General features: G+C 41.8%; 1 protein-coding gene across 1 annotated transcript; it reads left to right on the top strand.

Annotated features, from left to right (window-relative positions):
• The first annotated feature begins 875 nt into the window (after positions 1 to 875).
• pck2 (phosphoenolpyruvate carboxykinase 2 (mitochondrial)) lies at positions 876 to 12023 on the top strand. Its single transcript, XM_037080185.1, has 11 exons — positions 876 to 1307; positions 6514 to 6726; positions 6830 to 7014; positions 7687 to 7757; positions 7979 to 8114; positions 8244 to 8431; positions 9255 to 9417; positions 9515 to 9730; positions 9983 to 10120; positions 10268 to 10363; positions 10582 to 12023. Exons 1-11 carry the CDS (start codon positions 1276 to 1278, stop codon positions 11049 to 11051), a joined length of 1908 nt encoding a protein of 635 aa, XP_036936080.1. The 5' UTR covers positions 876 to 1275; the 3' UTR covers positions 11052 to 12023.
• Positions 12024 to 14332: the final 2309 nt, after the last annotated feature.

Consider the following 14332-nt stretch of genomic DNA (forward strand, 5'->3'; position numbering starts at 1 on the left):
CACCATTGGAAGGAGAAGTAAAGGTTTTCACTGGAGCAGCCCTTTAAACTGTCCACTAAAAACAACTTTCAATGTGACGTGAACGCAGAGCAGACAACAAACAATGAACATCAGTAGCCTACTTGATGTCAAGAAAACAAAAAAATAATAATGAGAAAAATGTATAAATATATGAATATTGTACTAAATTAGGATCTTTTGTTTTTAGGTTACTCATGGCTTGTATTTGAAACTTGAGGTCAGCTAATACAGTTTAAGACACAATCATCATTAATACATAGTAAATCTATTGTTAGTTAAGCTTAAGTTAACAGCTCTTGTACTGTTAATGAAACACTTTCTTAACCATTCATCACACTTTAGATTGCAACTGATGTTTATAATACTTAGTAAATAGTTCATAAATACTGTGTAGTTCATCTATAAACATTACTTGGTACTTTACAACTGCTTAATAAATGGTTTATGAAGCATTTCAATGTGTGTTGTCAGTAAAATAACTCGTGGTTTAATGAACTATTAATGTGTCATTTATTAATGCGGGTTGTTGTACAGTGTTCAGATTTGCTTGTAAACAGGTAATTAACTGATTAACCTGGCGTGGATCACTTTTGAGACTCACCTGTTGCATAATGCAGCTAAAAAGGAACATCTGGACACGCTTGCAAACTAATATAAAGGCACACGCCACTGTCACTCTGTAACGAGGAAGGTTTGAGAAGTTTGAGCAGCTTCATGTGAGCATCATCCAGTGTCCCCGGTGATTTGTGTTTCCGTACCGCAGCTCGCGCTTCCGGGTTGACGCTGCTGTCCCGCGCGCCGCTCTACAGCTCGTGCGATTTTGGTGGAAGCTTGCATCATCCAAGAGGGAGAAGGCAGCCGGTCGGTCCACGGTGTTGAGGACAGAAAACACAACAATGGACACAACCTGCGACCTGACATTTGCATATTAGAGCGCCACCTCCTCCTCAGCGCGGGGCCGGGTGGTTTAGCGGAGTTAAAGCTCGACTTTGCTACGCGGCACCGGCGTGACTGTGGAGTTTGAAGACGTGACCTGGAGGCTGTGGTCGATATCATCCAGCTGCCTGCCGGTGACATAAGGTGTCTCTCTGTGAATGTACACGTTGAGCAAAGTGCAAGGTCCCCTCCGAGCAACAGATATGAGCCGCGACCAGCTGTAGCCGACTGCTCCTCACCTTTACCTCCTCAGCTACCTTCAATGTGCCTTTTTACTCTTTCTTTTTTTATGAGCTAGTTTTTACATTTGCACCGAAGATGTCGTGCCTGTTGCTGGGAGTCATACGAAGGTGAGTAACTTGGACTTTTTGTTTTGTGTGTTTATTTCCGTTGATGTGTGGTTTAGATCCTAGTTTAGCCTCGCGGACGATACTTTTCGTTGTATTTAAGCTAACTTTAGAGGATTAAAGTGCGCCAAAATACAAAGTTCAGCTAGCTTTAGTAATGTTCTTCCCAAATCCGCTTTTCAAATGTGTGTGTTGCCTGTTTTTAGTCCAGTTTACTCAGTGAATGAATGCTAATAATTTTGCCTGTTCTTTATTTACACTTTATGTCCCTCCAATTCATGTTAAAGGTGCACTATGTAGTTTTTGGGAAGGACTTTAAAGCAGACGATATTTATTGGTTTACTTTTCACGCCCAAACAAGCTTAATAAACAACTCTTCCTTTTCATGACTGAAGAAACAAACTGACTTTTAAGGACAACACAATTTCATACTGTTTTTCTTTGTTTATATGTGGCGGACCCTGCCACCTTTCTAGCTCCAAAAAGTGTTCTGGGGACCTTGTTTTCCTCTGAGAACAGCAGTTTCAGTGATGAAAAGAAATTAATAATTCTGAGTTTTGATATTGTAAATATTAAAATTCTGACTTTGAATGTCCTCTTCAAAACTACATGTGCTCCTTTAACCACTTTTTCTGAAGCAGGAACCTTTATTTCAGACGCAGTGACCTGAGACCTCAAAAACTTATGTGTAATGTATATTTGACAGCTTGAATTAAGTTTATTTTAGTAAATGCCAAATGGCTCTTTTAATACAGAAAATATATTGTGATAACTTCCCGTCCTCCCGTTTTTTCAGGATTTGCAGCCAAATATTGCATCCATTTTTAACTATTGTTGATACAAAACTGAATACATAATCTATAGATCTTCCCTAATCACGTGGCACTATTCGAGCATTCACCTAGTGTTAGTTAATTTACTTTACACACCTAATCTTCTTAATAAGTCTTGGTGATAAGTCACTGTCTGTCTGCTGCATGCCAACAGGAACTTGTCCAACTTGATCTCAGAGACAGGCCTCAGATCAGATTACACCGAGCAGAGACCTTTTTCTGTCTTTCATAGATTAAAACAACACCTCACAGTAAAATGTGAGGGTTTTTTTTTTGTATTTCTACATTCCTTCTCTCCACTACTTCTTCCCCTCCAGGCTTTGTGATGACACAGCCTCAGTCAGGGACTCTGGAGTCAATGTGAGCGCTCCACAGCATTGTGTGTTTGCTCTTATTTCATCATTAAGGATGCATGCGAGTGACACTATGGTAGGGGCATGTGAGTCAGTGACAGGACGGCCCGTGTTCATGTGCATTCTGTTTGCATTTCTGCTTGAAAAGATTGTTAAAGGCTGGAGTCATCACTCCTCTACTGGAGCATGTTCCATGTGTTTTCTCCCAGTGTACACTCTGTACTCGCAGTGTGAGGATAATGTATGCAGCACGTGTGCATGTTTTAAGTGAAGCTGTGGCTTGAGTGTGCTTCATATGTAGACTCTGCCCTTAAGAGGCTAATTACCAGGATCCATGTGAAGGGGGAGTGTAGGCGTTTCCAACTGTGGTGTGTGAGGATTGGCTCGCTGATTTGGAGGTGTGGTTGCAGGAAAAGTTGCAGCCAGGGGAATGGATAGGACATCAGGGATATCTGTTCCTTGACATTCCTCGTTTCCCTTCTAGATAATGTACCGTATTTAAAAGTTGGCACCCTTAAAATAGATCATGGTGTTCCCTGTTTCAGTGCAGCCAAATATTCAAATGGAGGAATGCTTGTCCTCATCAGATACGGGGGATGGGTGGGGAATGGGGAGGCAGAGACAAAGGCAAGAGAGGGCGAATGACTGCAGGGGGTAAATTAGGGTCAAAGGTCATTGGAATCTGTTTAGGATTTGTAATATTGCAGCTTTTTAGAAGCAAAGAATGAAATCAGAGCTGCTAATCCAATCCTGCTGCTTAGACCTTTCATCTTCATTGTCTCTATCAACCGCTGCCCAAACTTCTGCAAGCAAATGAGTGAATCAAGAATTTCTTTGTTTCTGTTCATTAATTTCCAGTCATCTCCTCTCCTAATCTTAATCACTGTGGAGATAATAGTCAGCAGCACCCGGATGGTTACAGTAATTAGTGGCATGACAGTGTGGATCATTGCAAGCATAGATAATTGATTTGCCGTGTGAGGGAAAGAGACTGAAGGACTGTAGAGCAGATTTAGTGAGACCGGTTCAACTAAAATCCCAGATAGCTTAGACAAAGTGCCTCTATTTTTTCAATCCTCTGTGGCAAAAAGTCAACAGGGACATTGTAGTTCTTTGACTTCCCCTTCAGCTAATGATTTATCTCTTCAGAGTTTAGTCAAAAAGTCTAAAGATTCACTGAAAACTGGAAAACATGAGCAGTGTTTCTCCTATAATGTCCAGAGACTTGCTCTTGCACCACCATGAGGTTTATATTTGTGGTTCTGAGTGAAAGATTTTGACAGCTATCTGGAGGGTTGCCAGTTGAATTTTTGTCCAGATGTTTTTGTTGCAGATGAGTTGTAGTAACTTTTATAATCATGTGGCATTTCATCTAGTGCTATCATCAGGTCAACAATTCTGTTTATCTCACAAATTCAAAGACTATTAAACTTAAAGTTAGAATCAGAGGAATGTGTTTGTGCTGTTTGCAAACACACCAGAAAGCTAGCTGAGGGTTTAGTCTCATTCCTTGGACATCAAATACAGTCATTTTGGTTTGGTAAAATGTCCCAAGCAAAAATTTGAGAAAATAAGATGATCCAGGCAGAGGGCTGCAGGATCTCTGGCGATACAAGACACTGACACACCTTTTCTCCACATTCGAGTCTCCGTTTCTGTCTGTTTCCGTCTTGTTGGCTCTTTTAACATCATTTTTGTTTTGCTAAAGTTTAAATCAGTTTTGTGATGTTGGGAGGGCACAGTGCAATGATGCAAAATAAAAATATTAAAATCCCTTCAAATGCATTAAAACTAAAGACAGATGTTTTGAAAAATTAAGGAGTAGTAAGGACAGATACTATATGTGTGTGTACTGTGCTCAATTACAGCCACCAACATGAATATTGACTCTTAGTCCAGTTGCCTGATGAAAGCCCATCATCCCAAACTGATTGTTGTGTAGCTGGCAGTCGTATAATAAATGCATTTGTAGAACATGCTGGTATGTACTAAGTAACTTTTTTCTCGTACCAGCACTGTGTGCAGATTGTTAATAAAACTACAAAACTATCTGATTTTGTCTGCCTTGGACTTTTAACTGTTTCTTGTGGTGTTAAAAGAATTACCACATATCATTCTTTGATGCTTGTATCGTAGCAAAGTAAAACAATCTGGTATTTTACCAGCATTTGCAGGTATTCCTTTCAAGCTGACCTCAACAACCTCCACAATTAGGTAGTGTAGCCTGAAGGGTCAAATCCGGGCCAACGAACATTGCAATTGTTGCACCGCTCACTCTTGCTTATTCAGCTTGTTTCTGCCTGATAACTGAGGACGACTCAGACGAGCGTATCAACATTTTATCCATTCAGATCTTCTCTTATCTGGGCTGTGGTGCCTGTACAGTAGAAGGACACAGCACTGATTGTCTGTTCAGGATTAATTGCTCACACATCAATAGTTAAACAATAGTCAGGTCTCCTGTTCTGAGGGAGTTTGGACCCTGAGGCTGGTATTAGACCGCTCTTTGCCCTCACTGTCACCTTCCATGCTATCTCACTGTTTGCCTCTCGCCGTGCCTGCTGCTCGTACCCTCAGAATGTTCCAATCAGATTTACGCATGTCGGCTCGCACAAGCAGAAGTGTGTGATGCATGTGTGATGACACACAGTGCAGCTACGACTGGACAGCTTTGAAGCAACAAATACAGGAATGTGACTTGTATTTCTAGTCATATGAGCCAGTGAACTTTTATTGTAGAGGGAATGTTTGTCAGTTTATTGTTTATTCAATTGTCAGATCATTGCAGACACACCCGCACGCACGCATGCTCGCACACACACACACACACAGGCTTCTGTTTTAACAGCTTGTATAGCTGCAGCCATCCCAGTGGCTTGTGTTTGTGAATATCATGCTGCTAACAAACAACAGGCTGGCCCCCCACATGCCCCTCTTTATGTGGAGGAGTCTGTGTGAGGCTCTCAGGTTTCACTAATCACCACCCCATGGCAACAAATGCATTGAGTGCTGTCACATGGAAAGCACGCAACTCCAATTTGGTGCGTAATCTCAACTTGTCTGTGCTCCCTTTTGTCTCCTAAAACTGCCACCAGTGTCCATTGGTATCAAAACTGCTCATTTCATCACATCGCATATTTGTCGTACCGTGACTTTTTCGTTGTAGTCTGTAATTAAAAACCGCAGTAGATAAAGACCAGAAGAGTGATAACTGCAGAGAAATTAACTTAGTAAGAGACTGAATTAGAGCCTGAAATTGACAAGTATGTTTGAGTAAAGGCCAAGTTTGCTGTTTCCAAGCTTTGTAAATGTGAGTAGTTTCTTTACTTCTCTATGACAGTGAATAACTTTGAATAACTTGGGCTGTTGATGAAACAAGACATTTGAGGATGAGTTTTTGGGCTTTGGTAAACACTGATGGATGGATGGACAATTCATTTGCTTGCCTTGACCACCAAACCAACGTCTGCAATTAAGGACACGCTGTACTATATCCTGGTCTTAGCTGGTTCAACCAGCTAATCTGTGCTCGTCTTCCAGTTTGTTTTCTGACTCATGATAAATTCTTGAAGTCTACCTCCGATACCAAGGCATAGTAGGAGCAGGAGCTGAAAGCTCTTTATATTAAAGGGATAATTTGAAAAGTTCCAGGATACTGCAGTCTTAGCATTACTAGATCACAAATCACTGAACTGTTGTGGCAGGTCTTGCAAGAAAACACCAAGAACAGGAATGCACTTACTTGAAAGTAGATAACATTAGGTGTTAAGGGTCCTCTACATTATAGATGTCAGCCTGTTCCATTTGTGTGGAGTTACACCCAACTCAGCCACAGGGCATTCAACATGCTGCTCTAGACTTTTTTGTGTGTAGTCCTTTAGGAACAGTAAGGATGTTTGTGCCTGGGAAAAAAGCATGTCATGTCAGACACATTACTTCATTTTCATTCAGTGTAGTTTAGATTTTTCCTGGTCATAAGTAAATGGTAAATAAAGTACTCCCTCAAAACGCATTCTCTTTCAGACATGGTGGTGTTGGGGCGAGTGTTGGGGTTCGGTCCCTGGCCTCCATCCCCTCGCTGCCCCCTGCGGTGGCCGATTTTGTGAAGGGGGCAGTGGATGAATGTAAGCCCGCCAATGTGCATGTGGTGACGGGGACGCCGGAGGAGACGGCAAACATCCTGGCAGGTCTGGAGAAGGAGGGGATGGTCAAGAAGCTTCCCAAATATGAGAACTGGTATGGGCTTGCACTAAAACATTCTTTGCATTCTTTGGTGTATTGTTTTTAGGCCCCTAAATGATTTAATTTTATTTCTGATTCCCACTCTGTTTTTTTTCAGTTGGTTGGCACGCACAGACCCAAAGGACGTGGCTCGGGTGGAAAGCAAGACTGTGATTGTGACCAAGAGCCAGAGGGACACCATCCCCATACCTGCTGGAGGGGCGAAGAGCCAGCTGGGTAGCTGGATGAGCGAGTCTGACTGGCAGAAAGCCAGAGTGGAACGATTCCCTGGCTGCATGGCAGGTACGTATTGTTGGACGGAAATGGAATGATTGTCCCTTGTTGCCAGGAAATGTGTGTTCTTAATTCCCCTTTCAAACTTTTGAAAGGTGATATTTGAACTTGAACATTAGCCAACTATTTTAAGATTTTACACAAATTAATAGAATATAATGAAATGAGTTGTGTCATTAAAGAGTAACATAAGAGTTTAAAGCATGTATGTGTTCAGAAGGTTCCATATGTAACCACAGTCAGCAGTGATGCCCATAGATCACTGCAGCAAAGTGAGAAGTTAAACCACTAGAGGTCAGCAAAGCCAAGAAGAAGTTCCATCTGTAACAACAAACAATAACAAATAATTACAAATAAGAAATGAAGACAGCTCTTTTGACAAAAATTAACACAAAACTCTGTTAAACATACCCTGTGGAGTTTTGTTGTAACACACATTTGCATTGTTTGAATCCTTGACTTACAGAACCCGCTGCATTGTTTACATGCATGTTTTCTTGCTGGCAGTCCTCTTCTTCACTCCTGTTTTACTTTTTATTCTAGCAGCACTTATTGCATCTTCCTGCTTTAAATCGCAGTTAAGGTCAAATCTTTTCCAGAAAAGACTGTGTTATAGCCATCCTAATATAACCTTATTTAATTAGCATTAATGGGTTGTTTATACTTCTGTCTTCTCTGCAGGTCGAACCATGTATGTGATTCCCTTCAGTATGGGTCCTGTAGGCTCCGCTCTGTCTAAATACGGTGTCCAGGTACTTATTGTGCTCCTCCCAACAATTGACACTCTGGAAAAAACATTCAGTTAAGCCATAAACCTGCCGTGGTGTACCAAACACTGATTTGTTGCTGTAATTCATTAAAGCAATTCATCAGACAGGATATTATATTAAATTACCATAGCACTTTATGGTTATTACTCACTGGAAGTCTGAGGTTGTAGATCAGGGTAATAAACATTTTGTTCTCCTTCAAGGTGACAGATTCACCATACGTTGTGGCCAGTATGGGCATCATGACGCGCATGGGCACTCCTGTCCTGAACAAACTGGCTGAAGGAGAGGACTTTGTCCGTTGTCAGCACACTGTTGGACGACCTTTACCACTCAAAGGTACAAATGCCAAAAGAAACCAGTTGTTTTAGTGCTTTTTATTACTTTAAAAGCTATTATATACTTCATCATCCCTAATCCATTTCACCAACACTTAGCTAAATAACCTCTGATGTGTCTGCTTTCCAGCTCCACTGGTCAACTCGTGGCCCTGTAATCCAGAAAAGGTGCTGATATCTCACCTTCCAGACCACAGGCAGATTATGTCCTTCGGCAGTGGCTATGGAGGAAATTCTCTCTTGGGGAAGAAGTGCTTCGCCCTCCGTATCGCCTCCCGCATCGCCAAGGATGAAGGCTGGCTGGCCGAACACATGCTGGTGAGTGAACCTTGCTGCCTAAAGCCTGCCTGACACACACTTATCTACAGTAAAGAACTTTGAGGATGCTCGTTTGTTGCTGTCTAAACTTGAGATGAATGGTCACATTTTATAAATACATTTAAGTACTTTAGTGAGTGCTAATTTTGTTGTATTGTTTTTTTTGTTTTGTTTTTTACCTCAGTACTGTATTCCCTGTCATCAAAGTGTCCTCTGTCTGTCTTGGAGACTTGTGTTCGGTGCTTATTGGGAGGCTGCTAGTTTGTCATTGTTGGCGGTTACCTTAGCAACACATAAAGCTATCTGCCCAGAGTTGAGGCAGATCAGCTGGACGACATCAGAGATGAAACCAGGAAATATTTCTCAATCAAATGGGATTCAGTTACTCCTAAATCAGTGATTACACTCATTAAGTTTGTGTTTTTCTGCAGTAATCAGTGAGGCCCAGCCCCTAAAAACAATCCACTCCAGTGGCAACCATGTCATTATACTGTACATCTATGGTGGCATCTTCAACATTCAGAAGTATTTCGTTGGATGCAAACTTAGCTTTATGATTAGTAATTATCTATTTTATTTATAATTCTCCAGGAAATTTCCAACTCTAGATAACTATTACAGATTTCTACAAATGAGCAAGACATGTGAATACTTGAACCTCAATTTTAACCTTACTTTTAAAGATAACATTTTTTCCTGTATATTTCGTAGACTTGATCTGCGCTCGTTCTTTCAAAAATCTTTGATCTTGAATAGCTTGGAACACTATTAAGATTGGTCCTTTTTAGCATTTTATTTATTCAGCGCTCTCTCCACTCCTTAGATCCTCGGTATCACCAACCCTCAGGGAGTGAAGCGTTATGTCGCGGCAGCTTTCCCCAGTGCCTGCGGTAAAACCAACTTGGCCATGATGAAACCATCTTTACCAGGCTGGAAGGTCGAGTGTGTGGGCGACGACATTGCATGGATGAAGTTTGACAGCCAGGGTGAGAAGGAAGAGGAGTTCTCACACACACTTAGATACACTTTGTTACTTAGTTGGTGGTGTCTGAAATTCTTATGTGATCCCATCCGTCTCTACAGGTAAACTGAGAGCCATCAACCCCGAGAACGGTTTCTTTGGCGTGGCTCCTGGCACCTCAGACAAGACCAACCCCTACGCCATGGCCACAATTGCCAAAAACACTGTGTTCACCAATGTTGGTGAAACCAGTGATGGAGGAGTGTGGTGGGAGGGCCTGGACCCCCCTGCAGCTGGTGTCACGCTCACGGACTGGCATGGCAAAACCTGGAAGCAAGGTAATATCTTCCCAGGCTGTCGAGGTTTTTGTGTCTGTAGTCTGCGACACATCAGTGTCATTTGCTCTTCCTTGTATCTTAAGACTTTTTGCTCTCTGAATAAATCAAAATAATGTAAGAGATGTAAACTGGGCTGCCATAGTGTTTACACTGCCATCTTGTGTTATGCTAAAGCAATAGCATGAACCATGATATTCAGATGTTTACAAAGCATTGACTGTAGAATAAACTGTTTTTTCCTCTCTCATAAAGGAAGCTCAACTCCATGTGCCCATCCCAATTCCCGCTTCTGTGCTCCGGCTGGTCAGTGTCCCATCATTGATCCCCAGTGGGAGAGCGAGGAGGGCGTTCCCATTGACGCCATTATCTTCGGTGGCAGGAGGCCAGAAGGTTGGTACCACTTACCACTTACGTTTTTCTATGATTAGTCACAGAGATTGTTTTATGTGAAAGAATTTTAAAATTTTAAGAATTAAGTTCAAAGTCTTCTGTGGTGTGAGCTTTGCATTAAGTATGATAAAATGCTGATGTTTTCAGGAGTCCCTTTGGTCTACGAGTCTTTCAACTGGAAACACGGGGTCTTTGTTGGAGCCGCCATGAGGTCAGAGGCCACGGCAGCTGCTGAGCATAAAGGTACAAACTCACACACCCGGATTTCTTTTTGTCTAAATTCCTACAAATACATAAATGATGAATGTTTTTGGGTTGATTGAACACTTTTTAGAATACTTTAGACATTACAGGGCTATCCCCTCGATGAAGTGTTTTAAGACGATGGGGTGACAAGGAAGTTACAATAACTAAAGCCAATTATTTGCAGCAATTACAAAGCATTTGATGTTTCCCTTCAGGTAAGGTGATTATGCACGACCCCTTTGCCATGAGGCCCTTCTTCGGTTACAACTTTGGTGACTACCTCGCTCATTGGCTGAGCATGGAGAGCCGAAAGGCCCCCACTCAGCTGCCCAAAATCTTCCACGTCAACTGGTTCAGAAAGGACCCCGCGACCGGCGCATTCCTCTGGCCAGGCTTTGGGGAAAATGCCCGTGTCCTAGAGTGGATCTTCAAGCGCTGCAACACAGAGAGGGAGGAGGAAGCAGCCAAGAAGAGCATCATTGGCTGGCTGCCAGAAAATGACGCCATTGACACCAAAGGTCTGGGAGGCAACGTGGATATGGGTGCTCTGTTCGACGTGCCCAAGCCTTTCTGGCAGAATGAGACGAAGGAGCTGAGAGCCTACTTCACTCAGCAAGTCGGAGCTGATCTGCCCGCTCAGGTGGAGGCTGAGCTGAAGGCACTGGAGGATAGAGTGCACAGTTAAAACCCTACTGACAGGAAGGTCCTCCAGAACCAGGGAAGGATATAGACCATTAGGGTGCAATCAGAGTCACTGGCTGGGTTAACGTACGCAGGGAATTTGGTTCAGGTTAGGTTTTATCCATGTAGACATAAAAACTGAGATTGGACAACCAGGATGAAATACTTAACAGGTCACAGCAGCGTAGAAACACCCCATTCCTCTTTGGTTTCAGTGTTGAACGTGTACTCCAATGCATCCAAAAAGCAGTAGCTAGCATGAGAGCTTATTATTTCTTGGCAACCACATTTTGGTCAGCAACTTCCTCTGTGTATGAAAACACAGTCAGTGACTCTCGTCTTTCTCTTTCATGAAGAGAAATCTGTTTGGAAAAAAATGTCAGAAATGGAATTGGAGGAGAAGCTAGTAATCTAGAATGCAATACCAACTTTTGGACACTACTACTAGGGAGGAGGTCTGACTCTCAACATCAAGGTTAGATTTCAGACTTGTCGTTTAGAGAAGCTCATGTCACTACCTCCGTTCACTCAGAGGACCTGGCACAGTACTAAAGCACAATCAACATGGCTCAGTAGTGCCTGTGACAGATATGACAGTACAGTGTCCAGGCTGCTAATGTTTACAAGCTAAAGCCCAAAGAGTAGATGAAGTTTTAATTTTTTTTACTTATGTGAATTTTAGCACCAACTTTTTCTCTCATTAAATGGCCTTTTTTTAGATTGTGCCTATGTCAAATATCCTTTAACTACACAAAATATGGTAGCAGTTTTCCCGTGAGCCTGTGGATTACTGTGCATAATTCATCTTGCCACTTTGTCGAAATGTTTTGTGATTAAGCTGTATGATTACAGGTGATGTTTACACACAATATGTGAAATGTTGGACCAATAAATGCTACCGAGATTATTAGGTATTTTTAGAAGTTCTATGCCAAGGTTTTTATTACAGTGCAATGAATAAATATCTTCAAATGCAGAAACTGTCTCATGTCCATTTTTGAAAAATATGTTATACGAGATCTAAAAACAATGAAAGAAAATAAGACGTACAGTAGAAATTTTTTAGAATATCACAAAATTGAATTATATATAATTTCAAAATAACACGTAATCTTGCACCACACTGGTAATGTGTCTATTCAGGGTTTTGTAAGCAAATCAGTTGTCACACAACACCAGCTGTATGTGGTCAGTAAAGAAATATGAATGTGTGTGAAGTGTGTGTGTGTGTGAGAAAACAACAAAACCACCTGAGCCGCAGTTTTGAGCTTCCCCTTATTTAACTGTCGTCAGTGAAAATCAAGATAATTTTCCTGTGCATGCCCAACTAAATGGACATAAGTAACCAAATGTGATCATGCAAAAAATGCTAATTTTTTTCTTCGCTTGAGCGTAGAGATCCTCTGGCCCTCTCAGCAGTGTGTCTGGAGGTGTTTGCTGGCTTGGACACATTGACCTGTGCATACACTGTGTCCTGCTGCTGTCCACTGTCCTGCACTGAGTCAGAGGACGGTTCAGGTCTGTGCTTGAATAAGTCGATCTCTCCATAGTGGATGTTTTCTCCTGCTATGCTGGGTGGTAGATGATCAGCTATCTCGTCATCTCTCCTGCAATAATGAGGAGGTTACGTCAGTCAGCCAAAGCACCTGTAAACCAGACTCGTGATCAACAAAATGTGGAAGAGACAGTTAATGATGAACCAAAACAGCAGAATGTTGTGAGCTGGTCTTTTTTGTGTCTGTACTTTGGGCAATGTCAGCGTCAAACATTACTCTGAAGTCCGAACTCTAAGTGATTTCACTCCAACGTCACACATTACAGCCAGGAACTTGCCATGACCAACCGAATGTCACCTCTTTATAAATAACGTGTGCAGAGTTGGTTGAAAACCGGTTTGAGTATGAATTTTAGAGTGAGTGAGTTCATGATGTCAAGAAGCAGCTTCTCATTTCTCAACAAATACAGTATATCCTGTCTTTTCCTGAAAAAGAGTCAAATAGTCCAAACATAAAAAGCACAGACATTCGACCTTGCCAAACGGCCTGCAACAGACCCAGGAACAGACATCCCTGCCCAAACAAACGCAAGCAGGCGACAACAATGTTGCAGAAAAGACAAGTCGTCATTCTTCCTGTTCACACCATCTGAGTGAGGAAGTTAAGGTCAGAAGATTTTTTTTTTAACAGCCGTATGTTTCCTCGTGCATATGTTTTCTTGTTCATGGGCAAGTTTGAGGAAGATCTCATTCACAGTAACAACAAGAACAGTCAATATCTCGAGCATTTTTCCAGATTCAACAATGACATTTTTTATGACATGGTCAGGCAAAGGGGAGGAGCTTTCAAGGTCCTTCTCATATTTAAATTCATGAACCGTCTTCTTTAACGGATAGGAGCTTGGATTACCTACACTTTCTAGATGTCAAAATGACCACATCTGTCTTTGGGAAATACTCTGACTGAAACAATTTCTACAGCGGTTTTATGTCTGGACAGGGACTGACTTTGAGGTTTAATGTGTGTCACTCTGGGTGGAGTCAGTGATTTAACTTACCTGGCACCCTTTTAAAGGTAGTTTAATGTTCATAAATATTAATATACCTGAGTGCGACCTTGTCTTGTTTTAAAATGGGCCTTTCATGCAGAGATGCTTCTCAATAAGAATAAATAGTCAATACATCGACAATGAACACAGTTGTGGCTGTGTGGAGGATGTTTTGACAGAAGCTGCAAACCAACTTCTCTGTTTTGCTCAGAACCCTAATTATAACTTGATCACTTTCCATCCCACCGCTCCCCTTTGGTTTTCTCACTTAGGTTTATGAACCACACACAGACACAGGCTTCATACATCTGAAGTTATAAATATACATATATATATAGCAATGCTCCTTCACACCTAATGCCTCAACCAGCATCTGAGTTCTGGTAACTCGTTCTGAGTGTTTCTCACTGCTGCTCTGCGATGCCTTGAATGCTGCATCACCATCATACTATGATACAATAGTGACATTTAAACAAATGTACCGTTTACAGAGCCAATGGATAAAAACTGATCGAGGCAACAGACAGCCGGTGAGGCTCCTTCTGTTGGATCAGGTGACCAGTCCTGCTGTGATATTTTCAAAATGCAACCAAGCAAACAGGTGCACATCAGAAGTATGATTTGAAAAAAAAAGGGGCAGATTTGTTCACTTTTTGCAGCACACAGCTGCAAAAAGTGTTCCACATTTGTGTCGAGTCACAAAGAAGGTGAAATAGAAACATTAAGTCTCTAAGTCTTTTA

The sequence above is a fragment of the Acanthopagrus latus genome, chromosome 19 (genome assembly GCF_904848185.1).
Source record: "Acanthopagrus latus isolate v.2019 chromosome 19, fAcaLat1.1, whole genome shotgun sequence".
Taxonomy (NCBI): domain Eukaryota; kingdom Metazoa; phylum Chordata; class Actinopteri; order Spariformes; family Sparidae; genus Acanthopagrus; species Acanthopagrus latus.